Below are 18073 nucleotides of genomic sequence, written 5' to 3'. Positions count from 1 at the left end.
ATAGCCAGTTTGAAAACCACTGTTGTAGAGCAGAGGGATGCTGGTGTAAGTTGTCTCTGCCCACTCCCTTCAGATCCAGGAAGAGAAGCTGAGTTCATTCTAACTTTGAATATTTGGGGCCCATCAGGACTCATGCCACGAGCCTGCAAAGTTATAAACTCTTCCCCATTCCAGATTCTGGAAACCTAACTGTTTAGAACGCACTCAGAACTTCAGATTTTGTGTTTCCTAGAGTGCAAATAGACTAACTGAGATTTTCATGTATCAAACACTAATGTTCATCATTTAAGCAAAGTTATTTTTGTATGTTATTTTTGAAATATTCCCACTGCTGTTTCAACACCCAGGCTGATTTTTTTCAGAGGTCATGGTTCTGATGGTATAATTTAAATCCGTAAAGCCCTATTTTTAGTTATCTGATCTATTCTCAGTCATAATTTTTCCTCTATTTGGGTTTCTTTAAAAAAAAAAAAGAAAAAAACCTTATTGAAGTGAAATTGACATACAAAACTGCACATATTTAAGGCTTCCCCTGTGGCTCAGCAGGTAAAGAATCCACCTGCAGTGCAGGAGCCACGGAGGACTCAGGTTTGACCCCTGGGTTGGGAAGAGCCCCTGGGGGAGGACAATGGCAACCCACTGCATCGTTCTTGCCAGAAAAATCCCACGGACAGAGGAGTCCAGCGGACTACAGTACAAAGCATCAGAAAGAGTGGAACACGACTAAGCAAGCACAGCACATACTTAAAGTGTACAGTTCAATGAGTTTGTACATAGGCAAACATGGATAACACCCAAGTTTTTAATTTAAAAAAAATTTTATTTTATATTGGACTTTAGTTGATTTATTTTATATTGGACTATAGTTGATTTACAATGTAATTCAGCAAAGTAATTCAGTTATATATATAGATACATCTATTCTTTTTCAAATTCTTTTCTGATGTAGGTTATTACGGAATATTGGCACAGGCAAACACCTGTAACACCAAAGTTTTCCATTCTTAAAATAAAAAAATTGACAGAGGATCCCACCATCAACAGCAATAACTGAATGGCTTTTAGGCTATTTAGCAGAAATGGTCAAATACCCCTCAAGGTGAACTCATGATTAATTATAACATATTTAAATTTTAATTTCCTGTCATAAATTTTAAGGATTGTTTGTCAAATGCTGTAAATGAATATCTGTGTAACAACACTTTAAGAAGTATTTAGAAAGTTGAAGGGAAAAGATACAAAACTCAGTTAAGCCATTGTTGCACATTTTTCAAAGCTATGTACAGTTCCAGTGTATTCTCACATACCAACTAGGAAAATGAATAGTTCTTAACCTCTTATTTAATCACAGACCCCTGTGAAATTTAAGAAGTTACATTCCCTCACCCCCACAATTGTTTACACACAGAATAACTTAGTGCTTAAATTTTAGAAGGTTCACAGGCACTCTGAAGCCAGAATCTAAGTTGAAGAACCGATTAAGGATTTTTTTAAAAACATCATGCTGTGTCTTAATTAATTGAGCCATGGATAGGTACTGATAAGGGAGTGTGATTTATCTGGATTATTAAATACCCATATCACACTGGAATTGCATCTGTAGACCCAATGCCAGGACAATGGGGAGAACCCTCGGTTCAGCAGCATCTTTGAGTCCTGTGTCCCTTGACTGGAGCCAGGACCAGCATGGACTGAGACATGTGAAAAGGATCTAGTGGATGAGCATCCCCAGTCACAAGCTGATGTGCAATTTAAAAAAGCAGAAAAGCAGTTTTCCAATTGCAGAAGAAACCACCACAAGTTGCAGCCCTGGGAATGTAATTTATTTGGAAATAGGTTTGGGATTTCCATTCATTAAATGCTCTGTACCATGCGACCGAGGAGAAAATCAATGGCTACAACCTCGGTGCCCGGGTTGTAATAGCTGCTTCTGGGAACGCGGCATTCAGCGTTCATTACCCCCTCGGAGGCAGCCCGCTGAGACCTTCAGACGCCGTGGCAAACAACAGGACCTTCTGTTCATGAACCAGAAAAGGGCTTTAGCAGAACTCTTCCTGTGTGCAGCTAAGAGAAAAAAAATGAGGCAACCAGAAGGGGTCTTAGGAATCCAATCTTTCTCTTGACCTTTTCCTCCCAAAGCCCGGTGGTACAGGGGAGCCCAGGCCCCGGCCTAGGTGAATTCTCATTGGATACAGAGATTGTTTAGTTATGGCAGGAGCAGCGTCCAGACGTGGAGGGCAGTCGCGGAACCAACAGCAATATTGATCTATGGGGCTTATCTAAAGTCAATGTATTCGCTTCTCCGCAAATGTTTATTAAGCATCCACTACTGATCCTGGAGATACAGAAGTAACTGGCCTGTGACCCCTTGGAGAGCTTGTATTTTTAGTTTAGACAGTAAATATTTAAGATATAGGTAGGAGATGCTAGAAAAGAAAATTTTGAGTAGCCTTCAGAGGACATTGTAGAGCACACAGTCCCTCTGTGTGTAATAAAAAAATTGAAGGCATAAATTCAGATGGACAAAATAACCCATGATTTAGTCATTCAGGCTCCCTATATATTGTTTCTCTTAAACTTCATCTGTGTGTGTCTCTTTCTTGTAGACACACACACACACACACACACACACACACACTCTCTCTCTCTCTCTCTCTCTCTCTCTCTCTCTTGAAAGCCACTCTTTGAGGGAGTCTAGCTAAACCAGTATTCCTAGCTGTCCTTGCTGAGCACACGTACTTCTGACCCTAAAGAAGTACTGAAGCACAGAAATCTTCCTTTTGAAGAACTTCAAACCTAGCCTTTCCATCTAATGATACCTGAAAAAACTTCATCTTCTTGCTTTGACATTTTTTGGAAGCACATTCCCTAAGAATCAGCTGTCTACAATAAAAACCTCTAAAAGGCACCAAGTCTCATTCTCCCCTGGGGTTCAAGATCGTGTTGGGTTCAGATACACTTATCACACACCTCTACTCCAGTGATTCTTTACAAACAAAGCTCCCTTTAAGGCCTTCTCTATTGAGGGTGCCATTGTGTGGACCAGAAATCTATTTGTATTGTATGGAGAAGCTAAAAGCAATCTGTTAAATAAATGCATCCAATTTCTGTTGCCTAGAAGCAATTGCATATTTATTACTGACCCAACAGTTTGACCTATTGCCTCCATAAACCAAATAGGTGTTATCTTGCTCAGCTTTAAAGATAGTTATCAGTCAAGCAATGACAAAAATACTGTGAGCGTCTGCTGGGACTTTTTTTTTTTTTTTTTGCTTTGTTATAGGCCAATGTACTGATGTGAATTCTCAAATGAAAAATCAATGAGATAATGAAACCCAAGCTATCAGGCGTCTCTTAGTTAAACTGTATAGAAAAAATGCTTCTTCTGCTCTTTGCTTCCCATCCTACCTAAGCTTAAAGAAAAGAAAAACAAGATTTGAGGAAGAGACCTGATGTTGGGAACAAGAGGTGTTATGTAAGGAAAAAAAAATCACGGACAGTGAGGAATCCTTGATTCTTGGGTGTAGGAAATGTCACCTTGAACCCAACGCAGTCAGCAGAAATTATTTTAATGCATGGAAAGTGGTGTCCTCAGAAATGAGATTTACAGTTTCCTTTTTAACCCATCCCTTAGCTTTGGCCCAGCTATTGGGCAGTTATCCTCAGGGACCCAGGGTGGGTCACTGGTGCCTCAGTCTTTCCTTTCATAGCACCTTTGTAGTGAAGAGATTTTATAGGCACATAAAGTGGAAGGGTCGCAGGACTCCAGGTGCAGGAAGAGCCCTCCCCAAGGATTTCAGAACCCTGCTTGTGTGTGTGTGTGTGTGTGTGTGTGTGTGCTATTATTCCTTGCAGAACTGGGGTTGAGGAATCTTAGTAGAGGAAGTAGGGGGAGGAAGTTCATTTTCCCTCCAAGGCCAACTATTCAGTTACGGGGGAATTCTGGCCTCCTTGTTCTTTCTGCTTTTTGACCATTTTCTTAATCTAGTCATTTCATGGTTTGATCAATGCTGAACTAATACATGGCTGGGAACCAAGGAATTCGTCCCTTTAATGTTCTTTTAAAAAAAGTTTAGCGTGGGCAATGAAATTACCTAGGGAAATGGGATCCATCTACCTGTTTGTTCTCCATTAACATGGATGAAGAAGATGGGCAATGAGCAAACCCCGCAGAGTAGTACCCTAGTAACAACCATGTCTGTATTTCCTCAAAGGGTTCCCGCTTTCAGGTTCTCCACCAAGTGAATTACGGCCCCCAGGTCAAATCCCCAGCACTCTGAGTGGTTAGAAATGTGGTGCCCTTGGGTGGAATGAGAATTTCTCAAGGCTGACCCATTGATGGATCCTCAGGGCACAGGTAGAACATTCCATCTCAATTCCTCCTTATTCCTTGCATTTGGGACCATAGGAAAACTGCTGTGCACCATTCTAATCTCTCTCTTGAAAGATTCTGGAAAAGGTTAGTCTCACCAGATTCTTTATCAGGAGTTATTGCAAGGCAAAAGATTAAAGTTTAAACCTGCACGGTCATTGGATGAATTTCTGTTCTGAGTTTTTATTGATTCTGTATTTGTTTGGGATCATTAATTACAGGGCCAAACTAACAGCTAAAATTGTTTCCATTCCATCCCAAACTAACAGCCAAAGTTCTGTGACCCTGAGGCCACACTCTGAACCACCTCCTTTAAGCAACTCCCAAACCCCAAGCCAGTACTCCTCCTCCCATCCTTAATCACCCCAGAGCCAATTACCAGAGAACCAGGGATAACTCTTAAGACTCAAGGTCCACCAGAACTGTTCAGGCTAGCCAGTCCTAAGCTGTCCCCCATGCCTTTTCCATGAAAACCCCAGTGAAGTCTCTTCCTGTGTCCTCCATATTCCTTTCTGCCTCATGAACAACGCTGGAGCTTCTTCTCATGACCCTGCATGGGGTGGGTGCCTCTCATTTCCAGGAAACCATGAGGAACATTAAACTTTCCCTTCAGTGGCCTTGACCTCTCATGGTTGTCTCTCAGTCACTTTTGTAAGTTAAGATCAGGGCACACCTCAGCTTCTTTAAGAGGTAGTCATCTAACCAGTGAGCAAGCACTTTGACGTCCGTAATATTTGCCAAGTGCTATACTGTGTTCTAGGGATGATTCTGTTTTAATGTTGAAATCTTACAACTGAGCTGTAGAAACAGGTCCTATTTTTTAGATAACTAATTACACTAGGCTATGTTAAATGCCTTGCAGATGACACAAACCAGAACCTCTGGAGACATTGGAAGGAAAACCCAGACTTAGGCAATCAGAAGCCTTCACTAAAAGTAAGATTTGAACTTGGCCTTGAATAGTGGCTAGCATTCAGATAAAGAGGATGGAGAGAATGTTCCAAGGAAGAGAAACCAAATGATCGAAGTCCTGGGGTGAGCATGCATATGACATGTTTGCAAGAGCTGAGCACAAAGAGAGGATCCTGGAAGATGTTTGACATTTTCAGAGGTCGAAGTGGGGGTGGGGGGAGTCTGTGGGTTATTACACCTTGATAATGAGGTCTGTTTGTCTTACCTTCCAGTTAATCAAAAATGCACATGCTGTTACCTGAGGGAGTAGATCTGTGTTTTTCGTATGTAGAAAGTCTGTTGAGGAAAAGTGTATACACAGAGTAAGTTCCATGGACTTCGGGAAGGGCAGCAGCAGAGCTATGCCCAGGATGGGTGCTGTGAGAGTCCAGAGGAGGACCCACAGCCCGGACTGGTGTGTGGTGTGAGGAAGGGGTACCAGGGAAGGCTTCCCAGAGAAGACACAGGAGAGCTGTGTCTTGAAGGATGGGCCAGACGTCACTGGGCAGTGAAGAGGAAGAAGGGCATTCTAGGCAGAGGGAAAAGCATGAGTTAAGGCACAGAGGTTTAAAACAACATGATCCCTACAGGGCATTGTCAACATTTCAGGTCTGACCAGAGACAATGATGGCATTGAGGCCTTCTGTTTCCAGATCCCATGTTCTTTCGAAGAAAAATTTATCCTGCCTTTCTGGAAGATGCCGGTCCAATTGTTTTGCACAGAGAACTTTTTTCCATTCTTTTTTTTTTAACCCTTATACTCAGAATTGAGAAACTGCTTTAAACATGAAAGATAAAGTTAATAAAAAAAAATGTTTTGTCTAGATGAAAATGCCTGGAGGAGAAAGAGGCCAGAGTTCCTCCAATGGACACTCTTTTGAGGCAGCCCTCATCCTCATCTCTGGAGCCATGGGCTTGGGCTTAGTTGAAAGAGGGGTTTGTTTATTTTTGTGTGCAGAAGGTGTGGTTTGAAAGACATCTCAAAATGGAGATGGAAAGCCTCCAGCTTTCATTCTTTGGAGGCTTGGAGGAGCAAACCTTTTAATACAATGATGCAACAGCTTTTGTTCAGTAAGCACAGCCTTTCACATGGGTGTATACATTATAAACACCAGTGTTACACAGCATCAGGCCCCGAAGAAATGTTGTGCAATAGTGTCTGTTCAGCATGGGCTTACTGAGTCACAGAGATGATGGGACTCAGCCCTTCTGAATGATGGGCTGAGACTGGGGAAGGAGAGGAGAGGAAAGGGACAAGGTGGATCCCTTTGCTCACCCTTGTTCTGTGATTCTGTCTTGCTCTTCAAAGACCAAGCTCCTCAACTTGGCACCAAGACCCTGGTCCCCACTCTCTAGCCTCATCCCTTTCTGTTCACTTGATACCATGGTGCCAGGTTTTTCTCTCCACCTCAGGGCCTTTGCACACACTGGCCTTGCTGCTTGGAATGTTATTTCCTCTTCCTCTTTGCTTTCCTCCTGTCATTCTTCAAATCTCAATCAAACATCAAGCAGCATTTCTTGGACCCCCAGACTAGATTGGGTCCTTACAGGTCCTAATACTATTAGTAATTGCAGAATTAATTGTGAAAATAATTGCTGAGTTCCTGTCTCCTGACAAGAATATAAGCATCAGGGGTAAAGGGACTGTGTTAATTTTGCTTACTGCTACATCTCCAGACCCTTATCTGGAGAAGATGCTCAATTAATATTTATGGAGGGAGGAAGGGAAGGAAAAAATAAATGCAGAAGTGACCCCATTTGCATATCATCAAGTATTTCCATCGTTCACTTTTTAAAATAGCTTTAATGAGGTAAAATTGACATGCAGTAAACTACACAATTAAAGTTTACAATTTCCTGAGTGTTGATATGTCTGCACTCAAGAAGCCATCACCACCTTCAAGATAATGAACATCTCCATCACACCCAAAGGTTTGCTCATCCCCCACCACACACACACACTGTCCCCCCCATCACGCACCCCTGGCAACCACCAATCTGCTTTCTGTCGCCGCAGATTAGTTTGTACTTTCTAGAGTTTTCTATAAATGGTATCATACAATCTGTACTCTGTTTGTCTGGCTTCTCCCACTCAGGATAATTATTTTGAGATTCATCTTTGTTGCTCTGTGTATTAATAGCTCATTGTCTTTGTCACTGAGTAGTATTCCTTTCTATATCGTAATTGTTCCATTCCCCTGTGATCAGCATTGGGGTTGTTTCAAGTTTCGAGCTATTACAAATAACATGAACATCTGTGTGTGAAAGTCATTGTATGGAAGTCTGCTTTCATTTCTCTTGGGTAAATTGCTAGGAGTGGAAAGGCTGGGTCGTGTGCTAGGTGTATGCTTCATTTTTAAAGAAATTGTCTCTGACTCACTTTGTACCCAATCTGCTTCCAGCAAGATATGCTGAAGATTGCCAACATGTTTCTAAAGTGTGTTTGGAGGCCTGTGACAGAAAAGACTGTCTTTCTTTCCTGTGGTGGTCAGGGAATTCAGGACAAAAAAAAAAAGAGAGAATGATTGCCTTTTCATTTCAGTGCTATCGAGGAAATGGACTGCGGGTCTCAAATCCCCAACTTTGATTGTTACACGGTATCTCCTGCTGACGCAATATTTCTCCAATATTTCCTTTGGTGTCTGCAAATTATAGAACTTAAGAGGGAAGAGTGAAGCAGAGGTCCACGTTTCTCTGTGCTCCAGCATGTGCCATATATGCAGACATAGACCTTCATCCCAAGCAACTTTGGCAAAACCCAAAGGTCTAATCCACTGGTCTCTCTTTTCCACAGGGGACACTTGAACTGGCTTCAGCTAGATCGAAGAGTCTTGGAACATGACTTCCCCAAAAAGTCGGGACCAGTGGTTTTATACTTTTGTGTCAGGTATGAACATTGGGTATCCACCCTTTTGCTTTTTTTCCCCCTTTGTCAGAAAAGCCCAGGAGGGTAGAGCAATCAAAGAAAGGGGAACTCAAGTTTATCTTGGTTCGCTGCCAGGAGTAGAGGTCATGGTATAGAGTTCCATGTAAACACAGGGCGTGAGTGTGTGAGGCTTGAACATACATGTTTTTGCTCTGGCACTAGGATGCTTGTGTTGAATGAAGGTAAAACCTTTTTGGTTTTGCTTTTTGGGTGGGGGCGAGGGGAAGAGGGCATATATCTCAAAGGAAACTGAGTCTCTGAGAATAACACAAACCTGGGGATTCCTTTGTTGGTGTTTGAAGCCACACAACAAAAGTCTGTGTATTTCTTTCTGCCGCTAGTGCCGCTTGGCTTCTTGAAACCTGTGCGCTTTATCCCAGGTAGGAATAGTTGCAACTCAGCAACAAACCACAGATAAATGCATTTCCCAGTATGGGAAGCTAAGGTATAATAATATTTCAGAAACAGTAGGAATTTTCTGTCCATTAATTTTGTGTAAGAAGTTTTATTTTGTGACTGCAGAGAACTATATGCTTCTTACATTTAATGTTTGCAACAATCTAATGAAGACAACCAGACTTATCACTTGGGCTTGCAAAACGTTGTGTGAAGCCAGAGCGGGGATCACGTCAGGGGCTCAAGTGCAAAGTACTGATGTAAATCATGTGAAACAGATCTGAATCTGAGCTCCCAGACCCAGCAGGTCTCTGAGTACCCTGTCTGTTGAGCACCAGGCTATTTCTGCTGCATAGCTGTAGAGGTGTTTGGGTTCAAATGCTTCAGTCTTAAAATGCACACCAACCCTTTCACTCAAGGCATAGAATGGAAAAGTCATTCTATAAAGCAAAGAGGAACAGTAGCACCAGGAGGGGTGGCGGCATCAAGGGAGACTTGCTTATATTTAAGCAGTTCATGAACTCATAATCAGAGGGGAACACATCCATACACTTGACATGTACCTGGCCCCCCTTCTTCTTGGTGTTTTTTTTTTTGCCAGCATTAGTCAAGAAGAGAAACACTGGGCTGGTTGCCTATTAGCTATTTTTTCAAGTGTTTGTTATGAGCTGAGTTATTTGTGGGTTTGGGGAACGAAGCTTTGGAGAAAAGCTTGGGACAGCATGAGATTGCCTGGTTGCAGTGTTTGCACTCGAGGATCTGCATGCCAACACATCCAAATCTCTCCAGGCTGATGTCCCTCCCTGGAACCAGATACACAGAGGACTGCCAAGGTAGACCAGTGCAACCAGCCTGGCGACGGGCTGACTGAAGGCCCAAGGACATGTGTTTTCTTGGTTTGCTGAAGCAGGCATCTCCCCAAATGCTCACTGGGAAAATCTCTCCAAAATCACATTTAGTGATGGATACCCCACAGAAACACAAGGCAGAGCTTCCTGTAGCTCATCCTACCAGCAGGTCTTTCTGGAGAGCCTCAGGTTTCTATTTCTGGTTACTTTTTGGCCGCCTATGGAGGTCAAACTCAACAGGTCCAAAGCCAAATTCATCATCTTCCCACCCACCTCCCCAGACCTTCTGTGATCACATCAAATGTGACATTGTTATCCATTTATTATAGGCTTTAACCTTTTTTTTTTTTTTTTTGCTTGTTTTTTGCTAAAACACAGTTTATTGTCTTACAGTTCTGGATATCAGAAGTTCTAGAGATCAAAAGTCCTAAAAGGATCTTATGAGGCTAAAATCAACCTGTGGGTAGCAGGATCATATTCCTGCTGGATTCTCTAGGGGAGGATCCTTTCTTTGCCCCTTCCAGATGCGAGAGTTTAGTCTTAAATCTTTTTTTTTTTTTTTTTTGGTCTTGAAAGTGAAAGTGTTAGTCTATCAGTCATGTCCAACTCTTTGTGACCCTATGGACTCCTCTGTCCGTGGGATTTCCCAGGCAAGACTACTAGAGTGGTTAGCCATTCCCTTCTCCAGGGGATCTTCCAAACCCAGGAATCAAACCTGGGTCTCCTGCATTGTAGGCAGATTCTTTACCATCTGAACCATCAGGGAAGCCCTTTTTTAAAAATCTTATGATTCTATAAATTCAAAATTTACCTTAGTTAATTTATTTAACTACACTGGGCTAAAATAAAGGTGTCAGCAGGCCTGTGCTGCCTGCTTAAGGTTCTCAAAGAGTCTATTCCCTTGACTTTTTTTTTTAATTTTATTTTGGCTATGTTGGGTCTTTGTTGTGGCCCAAGGGTTTCTCTAGTTGTGGCACAGGCTTAGCTGCCCTGAGTCATGTGGGATCTTAATTCCCTAATCAGAGATTGAACCTGCATCTCCTGCTGCTGCTGCTGCTGCTAAGTTGGTTCAGTCGTGTCTGACTCTGTGCGACCCCATAGATGGCAGCCCACCAGGCTCCCCCGTCCCTGAGATTCTCCAGGCAAGAATACTGGAGTGGGTTGCCGTTTCCTTCTCCAATGCATGAAAGTGAAAAGTGAAAGTGAAGTCGTTCAGTCATGTCTGACTCCCAGCAACCCCATGGACCGCAGCCTACCAGGATCCTCCTTCCATGGGATTTTCCAGGCAAGAGTACTAGAGTGGGGTGCCGCTGCCTTCTCCGGCATCTCCTGCACTGGAAGGCAGATTCTTAACCACCAGACCACCAGAGTAGGCCCTGTTCCCTTGACTTTTGCCACTTTCAAGAGACTGCCCACATTCTTAGACTCAAGGCCCCTTTTCTCTACCTTGAAAACCAGCAACGTCAGTAGGCTTAAATCTTAAAGTCTGTCCTCCTTTTCTTTCCCTCAAATTGTTACAGGCATTAATTCTCTGCTACTACTTACAAAATCTTTCTCTGCCTTGCCCTCTCCTCTTTATTACCTGAACTCAGGCCCTTGTCTTCTGTCACTTGAATGATTACATCAGCCTCCCAGGGTGGGTGTCTCCTTAGCACTGGCCACAGAGGGTGCTGTCTTCCGAAACCCCTCCTTCCCTGAGTCCCCACTTTGCAGCTGGCTGTAACAGCACAAATCAAAACTCTGATCATTTGTTTTATCCCAGAGAGGAGGCAGATTCTCCCTCAGGGATAAATTCTGTGCTTTTACCTTGATTTTTGGCCTGGGAAGAATTCCCAGTTTATAACTTCATGCCTTTCTGAGGATGGCTACAGGCTATATTTTTCCAAAGGAGTGGTATGACAAATTATCTTCATAAAAGACCCAAACCTTGGAGTATACCAGAGTCTCTAAAAGACATCCTGTCCAGCTGGGCTCTTTCTCTTTGTGTCCATACTGAGCTTTCTAAGCAAGAAGCCAGGGGTCCATCACCCGTGCATTCCCCATGCATCCTGACTCTCCAGCCCCTCACTGCCACTCTCCTTTCCTTTAAGCATCTATGTTACATCTGTATAACATGTGTACAGTCATATCGGAGAATAAAGGCAGAAGAAAACCACCTGATAAAAGAGACCATGGGAGAGATTGGCTGCCTTAAGCCAAGATTTAGGAACTCATCAAGTAGAAATCTTAACCCTTTGTCACCGAGGATCTGTGTTTGCGCTGCCACCCAGCATAGCTCGTTCCTTGGCATTTATATATTCTTCCACTGCAGTGCATATTCAGAACATCTAGTGAAGGCAGAATTAGTGCCTCCTTTCAGCTGATTAGGAAAAATAAGACCCAAATATATTAATAAATAATGTGAATTGGAACTCACAGAATTCTGTTTCATCCTCTAAGCCAGGAAATAAACTTTTCCCTCTGATAGCTCAGTTGGTAAAGAATCTGCCTGCAATGCAGGAGACCCCAGTTCGATTCCTGGGTCGGGAAGATCCGCTGGGGAAGGGATAGGCTACCCACTCCAGTATTCTGGCCTGGAGAAGTCCATGGACTGTAGAGTCCCTGGGGTCGCAAAGAGTTGGACTGAGCAACTTTCACTTTCACTTCCTTCAAGGGTGTGAAGCGGCATTCAGCTGCCAAGATAGCCTCAGAGTGACAGGAAGGAGAGCTGAGAACCTGCCATCACTGACCCGTTATTTAGCCTCAAAGGGACTTGATCCCTACAACTCTCATCAATCAAATGACCAGGAATGGCCACAGTGACATCAGGGTCTTAGTAATTACCTAAAAAGGAAAAAGGTCAGAGAGAAGGCAGCTGTCCATCACTATGGGTGAATTAGTTCGCAACAGTCCTTGAAGCAGCTGTTGTTTTTCCTAATCAAGATAAGGAGATGGGGAACCAAGATGTTTAGGTAAATTCTCTCCCCAGCATGGCTAGTAAGTTACTGTATCTGCCCAGCCAGGTCTGACTCCCATCCTGGGGCCCTGCCCCCTGTACCACGCAGACTCCCTCTCACAAATGAAAAGGGACATCGAAATTGCTAATCAAAGAGCCCACCATTGCCCCCTGTGCAGGCAGGGCCAGAGGACTTGAGTCGAGATCACCAGCCTTGACCCATCTCCGGCTCCACGCTTGGCCGCCTCTGCAGCCCTGGTGTCCATTTGCAGTGCTGGGTGAGAGGGGCAGTGAGAGAGGCAGCCCTCCCAGACCTGACCTTGCTGCTCTGGGACTGCCAGAGTCAGCACCATGGACAGAGCGCCCCCTGCAGGGACAACCGCAACCTGCAGTCCCGAAGCTTGGCAGCCCCATTGGAAACCACCTTAGCAAATGGTAGGGTAGTCTTAAAGAGGGAAGCAGAGATGTGTGCCATTAGTCCCTCTTGAGAGGGACTTGCCGTCTCCTGACAACAGGGACCTCCAATATGGAGACGTTCTGCCCTGTGCTGTGCTGTCTCCTGTTCTACAGAGAAAACTCCTCTGTCCAGCTGGTCCCTTTTTGTCATTCTGAGCTGCATCACTGCTGGACATTAAGAGCTAAAAGCCTATCATTTCAACTATGGGTTGTCAACAGCTTTCTAACTTGTGAATTCCATGCTATGTACTCACCATCATCTATGGGTTTGGATATTGGTTTATGAATATTCACTGGGGGCTTGTATGATGTAGTTGCTGTTTGAGGATTTAAGAATTGATCAGTGAAGAAATTAAACCTCCCAACTTCTAAGATCCCTTTCTCCCACCTCCATCCCTCTCCCCCTCTCCCTCTCTCTTATACACACACACCCCTCATTCCATCATCTGAGGCTGGCAGGTCCACATACCTTCTAGTTCCAGCCCCTCCCACCACCTCAGGGAGCTCACTCCCCTCAGTCTCTGCTGTTTATCTTAAGCCGCTGCTTCTCCACGGACCCCTCCCCTCCACATCCGCAGCACTCTCACCCTCACAAAAGAAAATACCTCCCTGACTTGCCTCATCCTGCAGTTCCCACCCCTGTGCCCCGTTCTGTTCATAGCAGAGGTTCAGAAGGATGGGCTTGCTGCCCCTTTTCCCATGTCCCACTGATCCCTCAGTCTCTAAGGGTCCAGTGTCTGGTTCTATCAGCTCCATGGTAACTGGAGATCTCTGGGCACCAAATTGCACAGGCGGTTTTCTGCCCTCCTGTCTGAATTGAATAACATCATCATCTTTCTGTCCCCAAACCTGGACTTCTTGCTTTGATGCCTCCTTATCTCTGCAGGGGACACCATCACCCATTCAGCCCCTCAAGCCAGGAACTTGAAAGTCAGCCTGGATGTCATCTGCTCTCTCCCACCTGTTCCCTTCTCTGCCCTCTTATCTGTGAATTCCTCTTATCTACATATCTTAAATAGCTCCATCCTTTACCTTCCGTGGGCTTCCCTGGTGGCTCAGATAATTAAGAATCTGTCTGCAATGCAGGAGACCTAGGTTCAACCCCTGGGTTGGGGAGATACCGTGGAGAATGTAATCACAACCCACTCCAGTATTCTTACCTGGAGAACTGCAGGGACAGAGGAGCCTGGTGGGCTACAGTCCACAGGGTCACAAAGAGTCGGACACAACTGAGTAACTAACATTTTCATTTTTACCCTCCATGTACATGCCCCTGTCTTGTAATTAGGACCTTCATAAGTCTCAGCTGGTCCTGAAATCTCCTTGTTCATCTCTGCTTCAGGTCTTGGCCCCTCCCACCCTCTTCTATATGTTGTTACTAAGCACCTTTCTAGGATTGTCATTTGATCCCCAGTGCATTAGTGTGCTAAGGCTGCCCTCGCTTGTCCTGGGTGACTTGACTTGTGCATGCCTCTCCAGCTTCATCTTCCCATCCCCTGACCCCTCACACATCCTCTACAAGCTTCCCAGTGTTCAGTGTTTGACAAAGATCACATTTAATGACAAGATCATTGTTTAATGCCATGAGGCAAGTTCCCCAAATTGAGAGCAGTGACCCTCTGGTAGGGACCACCAGTCAAGCTTAAGAAATAGGTCAAGAGGGTTTCCCTGGTGGTCCAGCAGTTAAGAATTTGCCTTGCAGTGCAGGGGACACTGGTTTGATCCCTGGTCCGGGAAGTCCCAACATGCCACAGGGCAACTAAGCCCATGTGCCTAGAGACTGTGCTCTGCAACAAGAGAAGCCACCACAAAGAGAAGCCATGCACTGCGACTGGAGAGGAGCCCCTACTTGCCACGACTGGAGAAAGCCCACACACAGCAACAAAGACCCAGAACAACCAAACACAATTAAGGAAAAAAAGAAATAGGTCAAGAAAAAATAGAAGGAAAAATATGCCTACTCACCCAAAGAAGTCGCTTTGTCCTTTTTGGTTTTTTGTTTGTTTGTTTTTATTTTTTGACCACAAGACAGGTGGGATCTCATCCCTGATCAGGGATCAAACCCATGATGCCTGTGTTGGAAGCACAGAATCTTTACCACTGGACCGCCAGGGAAGTCCCCTTCTTTTTTTTTTTTTTTTTAAATGGACTTGAGTTTATGCTCAGGATAATTCCTCCATGTCTGGGTGTTCCTTTCATTGTGTATTCTCCAGCCAAGCCTTCTTGGAGCTCTGGTCATCGACACTGTTTGTAGGAAAATAAATAGAAATTATATGTGTCTCTTCAAACCTAGAGTTTCACAAACAATAACCTAAAGTGAGCTACAGAGAAGAAAAAAAAAAGAAAGGAGATGCCAGGAAGCTGTCATCTGGGAGGGGGGATTTTATAGCCGAGTTCACGACCTGCCTGTTGGTGTCTTTCCGGGCTGATTAAGACAGCAAGTGCTGTTTCCCGTCACTCACAGTAACAACGATGGTGTGGACCTAAAAGGAGGTGTCCGCTAACCAGAACTCACTAGATCTCAACTGGGTGTCCCAGTTAGGATTCTCGGCACTGTTGAAATTCTCAACATCAGAGATACTTGGCTGCAGAAACTCACAGCAGTATTAATTATCCTTCTCATTACTATCACTCCTTTTTGCTACCAAAAGCCAGCATTCCAAATGTGACATTTGTGTTCATTACGAAATGAAATCATTGGGCCATTTAATTAACACTTGCCGTAAATAGTCAGTAATTCCCAAGTGCCAAGTGGGGATGTGAGAGGGAAGAGGAGGAGTGAGGGGGCCCGTAGGAGCCCTTAGATGATGTCATCCGGCAGGGTGGTGTTCAGTCTGCCGCCACCTGAGGCTTCTACAGGTTAAGGAGACCAGACTTCCCCAAGGCTCCAGAGCCTTGAGTATTTAATACGCTCAGACATGTAATAGCATAGCACATATGTATTCCCACTTCAGACCATCTGATAAAATGTCCTCGGATTAGCATCATCTGGGTCAGTTTGCGTGTGGCATCAGTTGTGGTACTGAGCCAGGTTTACCCTTGGCCCAGAGCACTGTTTCCTTTGACTCAAAAAGAAGCCCTGTGATTCAGTCCTACTGGGAATTCCCTGGCAGTCCAGTGGTTAGGACTCGGTGCTTTCACTGCCCGGGGCCTGGGTTCAGTCCCTGGTCAGGGAACTAAGATGTCACAAGCTGCACAGCATGGGAGAATGAGGAAAAAGATTCAGGCCTATTAAATGTGCTGAAGAATCAGCTTAGGTTTTTTGTTTTTTTTTTTAATATTTACTTATTTGCCTGCATTGGGTCTTAGTTGCAGCATGTGGGATCTTTGTTATGGCATGTGGGTTTCTCTAGTTGTGGTACACTGGCTTAGTTGCCCCCAAAGCATGTGGGATCTTAGGTTTCCAACCAGGGGTCAAACCTGCATCCCTGCATTGGAACCACCAGGGAAGTTCCCATGAAGAACCTATTTTAGAGTGTAGGCCTTATTATTATTCAGGTGACTTGGGGCCAACAGATAAGGATATGACTAACATTGAAAAGAGAGATTGCTAGTCGGTTCCCAAGAGGAGAGGGTTCCCAGCAGAGTAAAGCGCATGAGGAAGCACCAGGCTCAGCCAGGAAGCAGAGTGAGGGACCAATGGGCAAGAGCCTTTACTGTGGTTTCTGCAGGAATCGATCAGGCGCGGTAAGCAGGCTTAGGATGGGCTAGTTTGAATAACTTCAGCAGCCTCTGGGGGTATGTGGACTCTCCCAAGTTAACCAGTTCTTAGCTCTGAGATAATTAAGGGAGGTGAATAGCAGCCTGGAGTGTGAAATTCCGCTGGGGCAGGCGAAAAAGGTAGTAGGCTTTGGATTGCCCACAGGGTAAGCAAGACCCTAGATGTCAAAGCATCCAGACCCCTCTGTTAATACAAAATCAGACTTGGAATCATCCACACAGACCCTCTGAATATGAGAGACATCATCCGTATCCTTAGGTTTACCCAGAGAGCTGGAATTTTTTTGTGTGAACCCACTCTTAACACTGACATTCCGCACTGGTAGGTAAGCAAATGCAATATCGCCATCTAGTGCCTCAAAGGAGGACCTTTGACAAGGCTCTCAGGAAAAACCAAAAGAGCAGATTAAGTGTTAGTCGTTCAGCCGTTCAGCCGTGCCTGACTCTGCCACCCCATGGACTGTAGCTCGCCAGGCTTCTCTGTCCATTGGGTTTTCCAGGCAAGAATACTGGAATGGGTAGCCATTCCTTTCTCCAGGGGATCTTCCCAACCCAGGGATTGAACCCGAGTCTCCTGCATTGCAGGCAAATTCTTTACCATCTGAGTCACCAGGGAAGCCCAAAAGAACAGAACTGGGATCTCAACTTTGAACAGACACTGTCAACCTTTCCCATTTCCCTAGAAGTTCTTCTCCCCAAGTGTGTGCTGGGCCTGGGCATGGGATTGAGATGTATGAGGTTTGTTTTCCTCTGGGCACTTTTGACTCACCAGCTCCCTAGCACAGATGGAAAGTTCAGGATGAATTAAATATCCAGGATTACAGAAGAATAATATGACAGCCCTGGAACTCACTGGGTTTCCCAAGCTGTTTCTTGGTGATAAAGGTTAACAGGAAACTGCTTTCCAGTTTCTGTCAAAAGGAAGTGATTTTTTTTCCCCTCCACCTCAGAATATAGTTATTTCCTCCACCTTCCTGTCTCTTGTGAGCCAGAGAACAAATACTACCTCAAAAGGCATAGAATTTGCTATCTAATTTCAGTTCCCCATTATTAGAGAGCTGGAAAGGGAATTGTAATGTTTTTGCTTAATATGCTATTGAAGAAAAAATTGGGAGGGGGTGGGACAGAATGTCTTCACTCCTTAATTGTCAAGCATTAAAATGAATGGGATCGAGACATAAGGCATTGTTTTGAAAATCAAGTTATTTCAGACCCAGCATCTTTAGGTTCATAATTATTACAGAACTAAGGTCACTCACTGGCAAATTCCAGAAGCCTCTGCTATTCAGTCATCAGCATATCTCTGTGAACAGCTTTGTACGTTCACACTGAGAGAAGGGGCAGAGGGGCAGGGGCTGGGTGTGGAGTGTGGACTGTAAGGACCCCTAATCATTATAAATGGTCTGGGAAATCATTTATTTTTTTTCTCCCTCCTGCATGTCTTTGTCACTCATTTCACTGTTCAGTAA

At 44.4% G+C, this 18073-nt stretch overlaps 1 protein-coding gene across 3 annotated transcripts in view; it reads left to right on the top strand.

Annotated features, from left to right (window-relative positions):
- Positions 1-18073, top strand: part of FRMD4A (FERM domain containing 4A) — a 368918-nt gene that overhangs the window by 198314 nt on the left and 152531 nt on the right. For all 3 annotated transcript variants that reach the window (XM_043480351.1, XM_043480353.1, XM_043480352.1), the window contains exon 4: positions 8118-8210. In XM_043480351.1, the coding sequence (XP_043336286.1) occupies positions 8118-8210 (93 nt within the window). The remainder of the gene's footprint in view (positions 1-8117; positions 8211-18073) is intronic.

This window comes from Cervus canadensis, chromosome 10 (assembly GCF_019320065.1).
Source record: "Cervus canadensis isolate Bull #8, Minnesota chromosome 10, ASM1932006v1, whole genome shotgun sequence".
NCBI lineage: Eukaryota > Metazoa > Chordata > Mammalia > Artiodactyla > Cervidae > Cervus > Cervus canadensis.
Note: the sequence above shows the minus strand (reverse complement) of the source record. Positions and strands in the feature narration are given on the sequence as shown.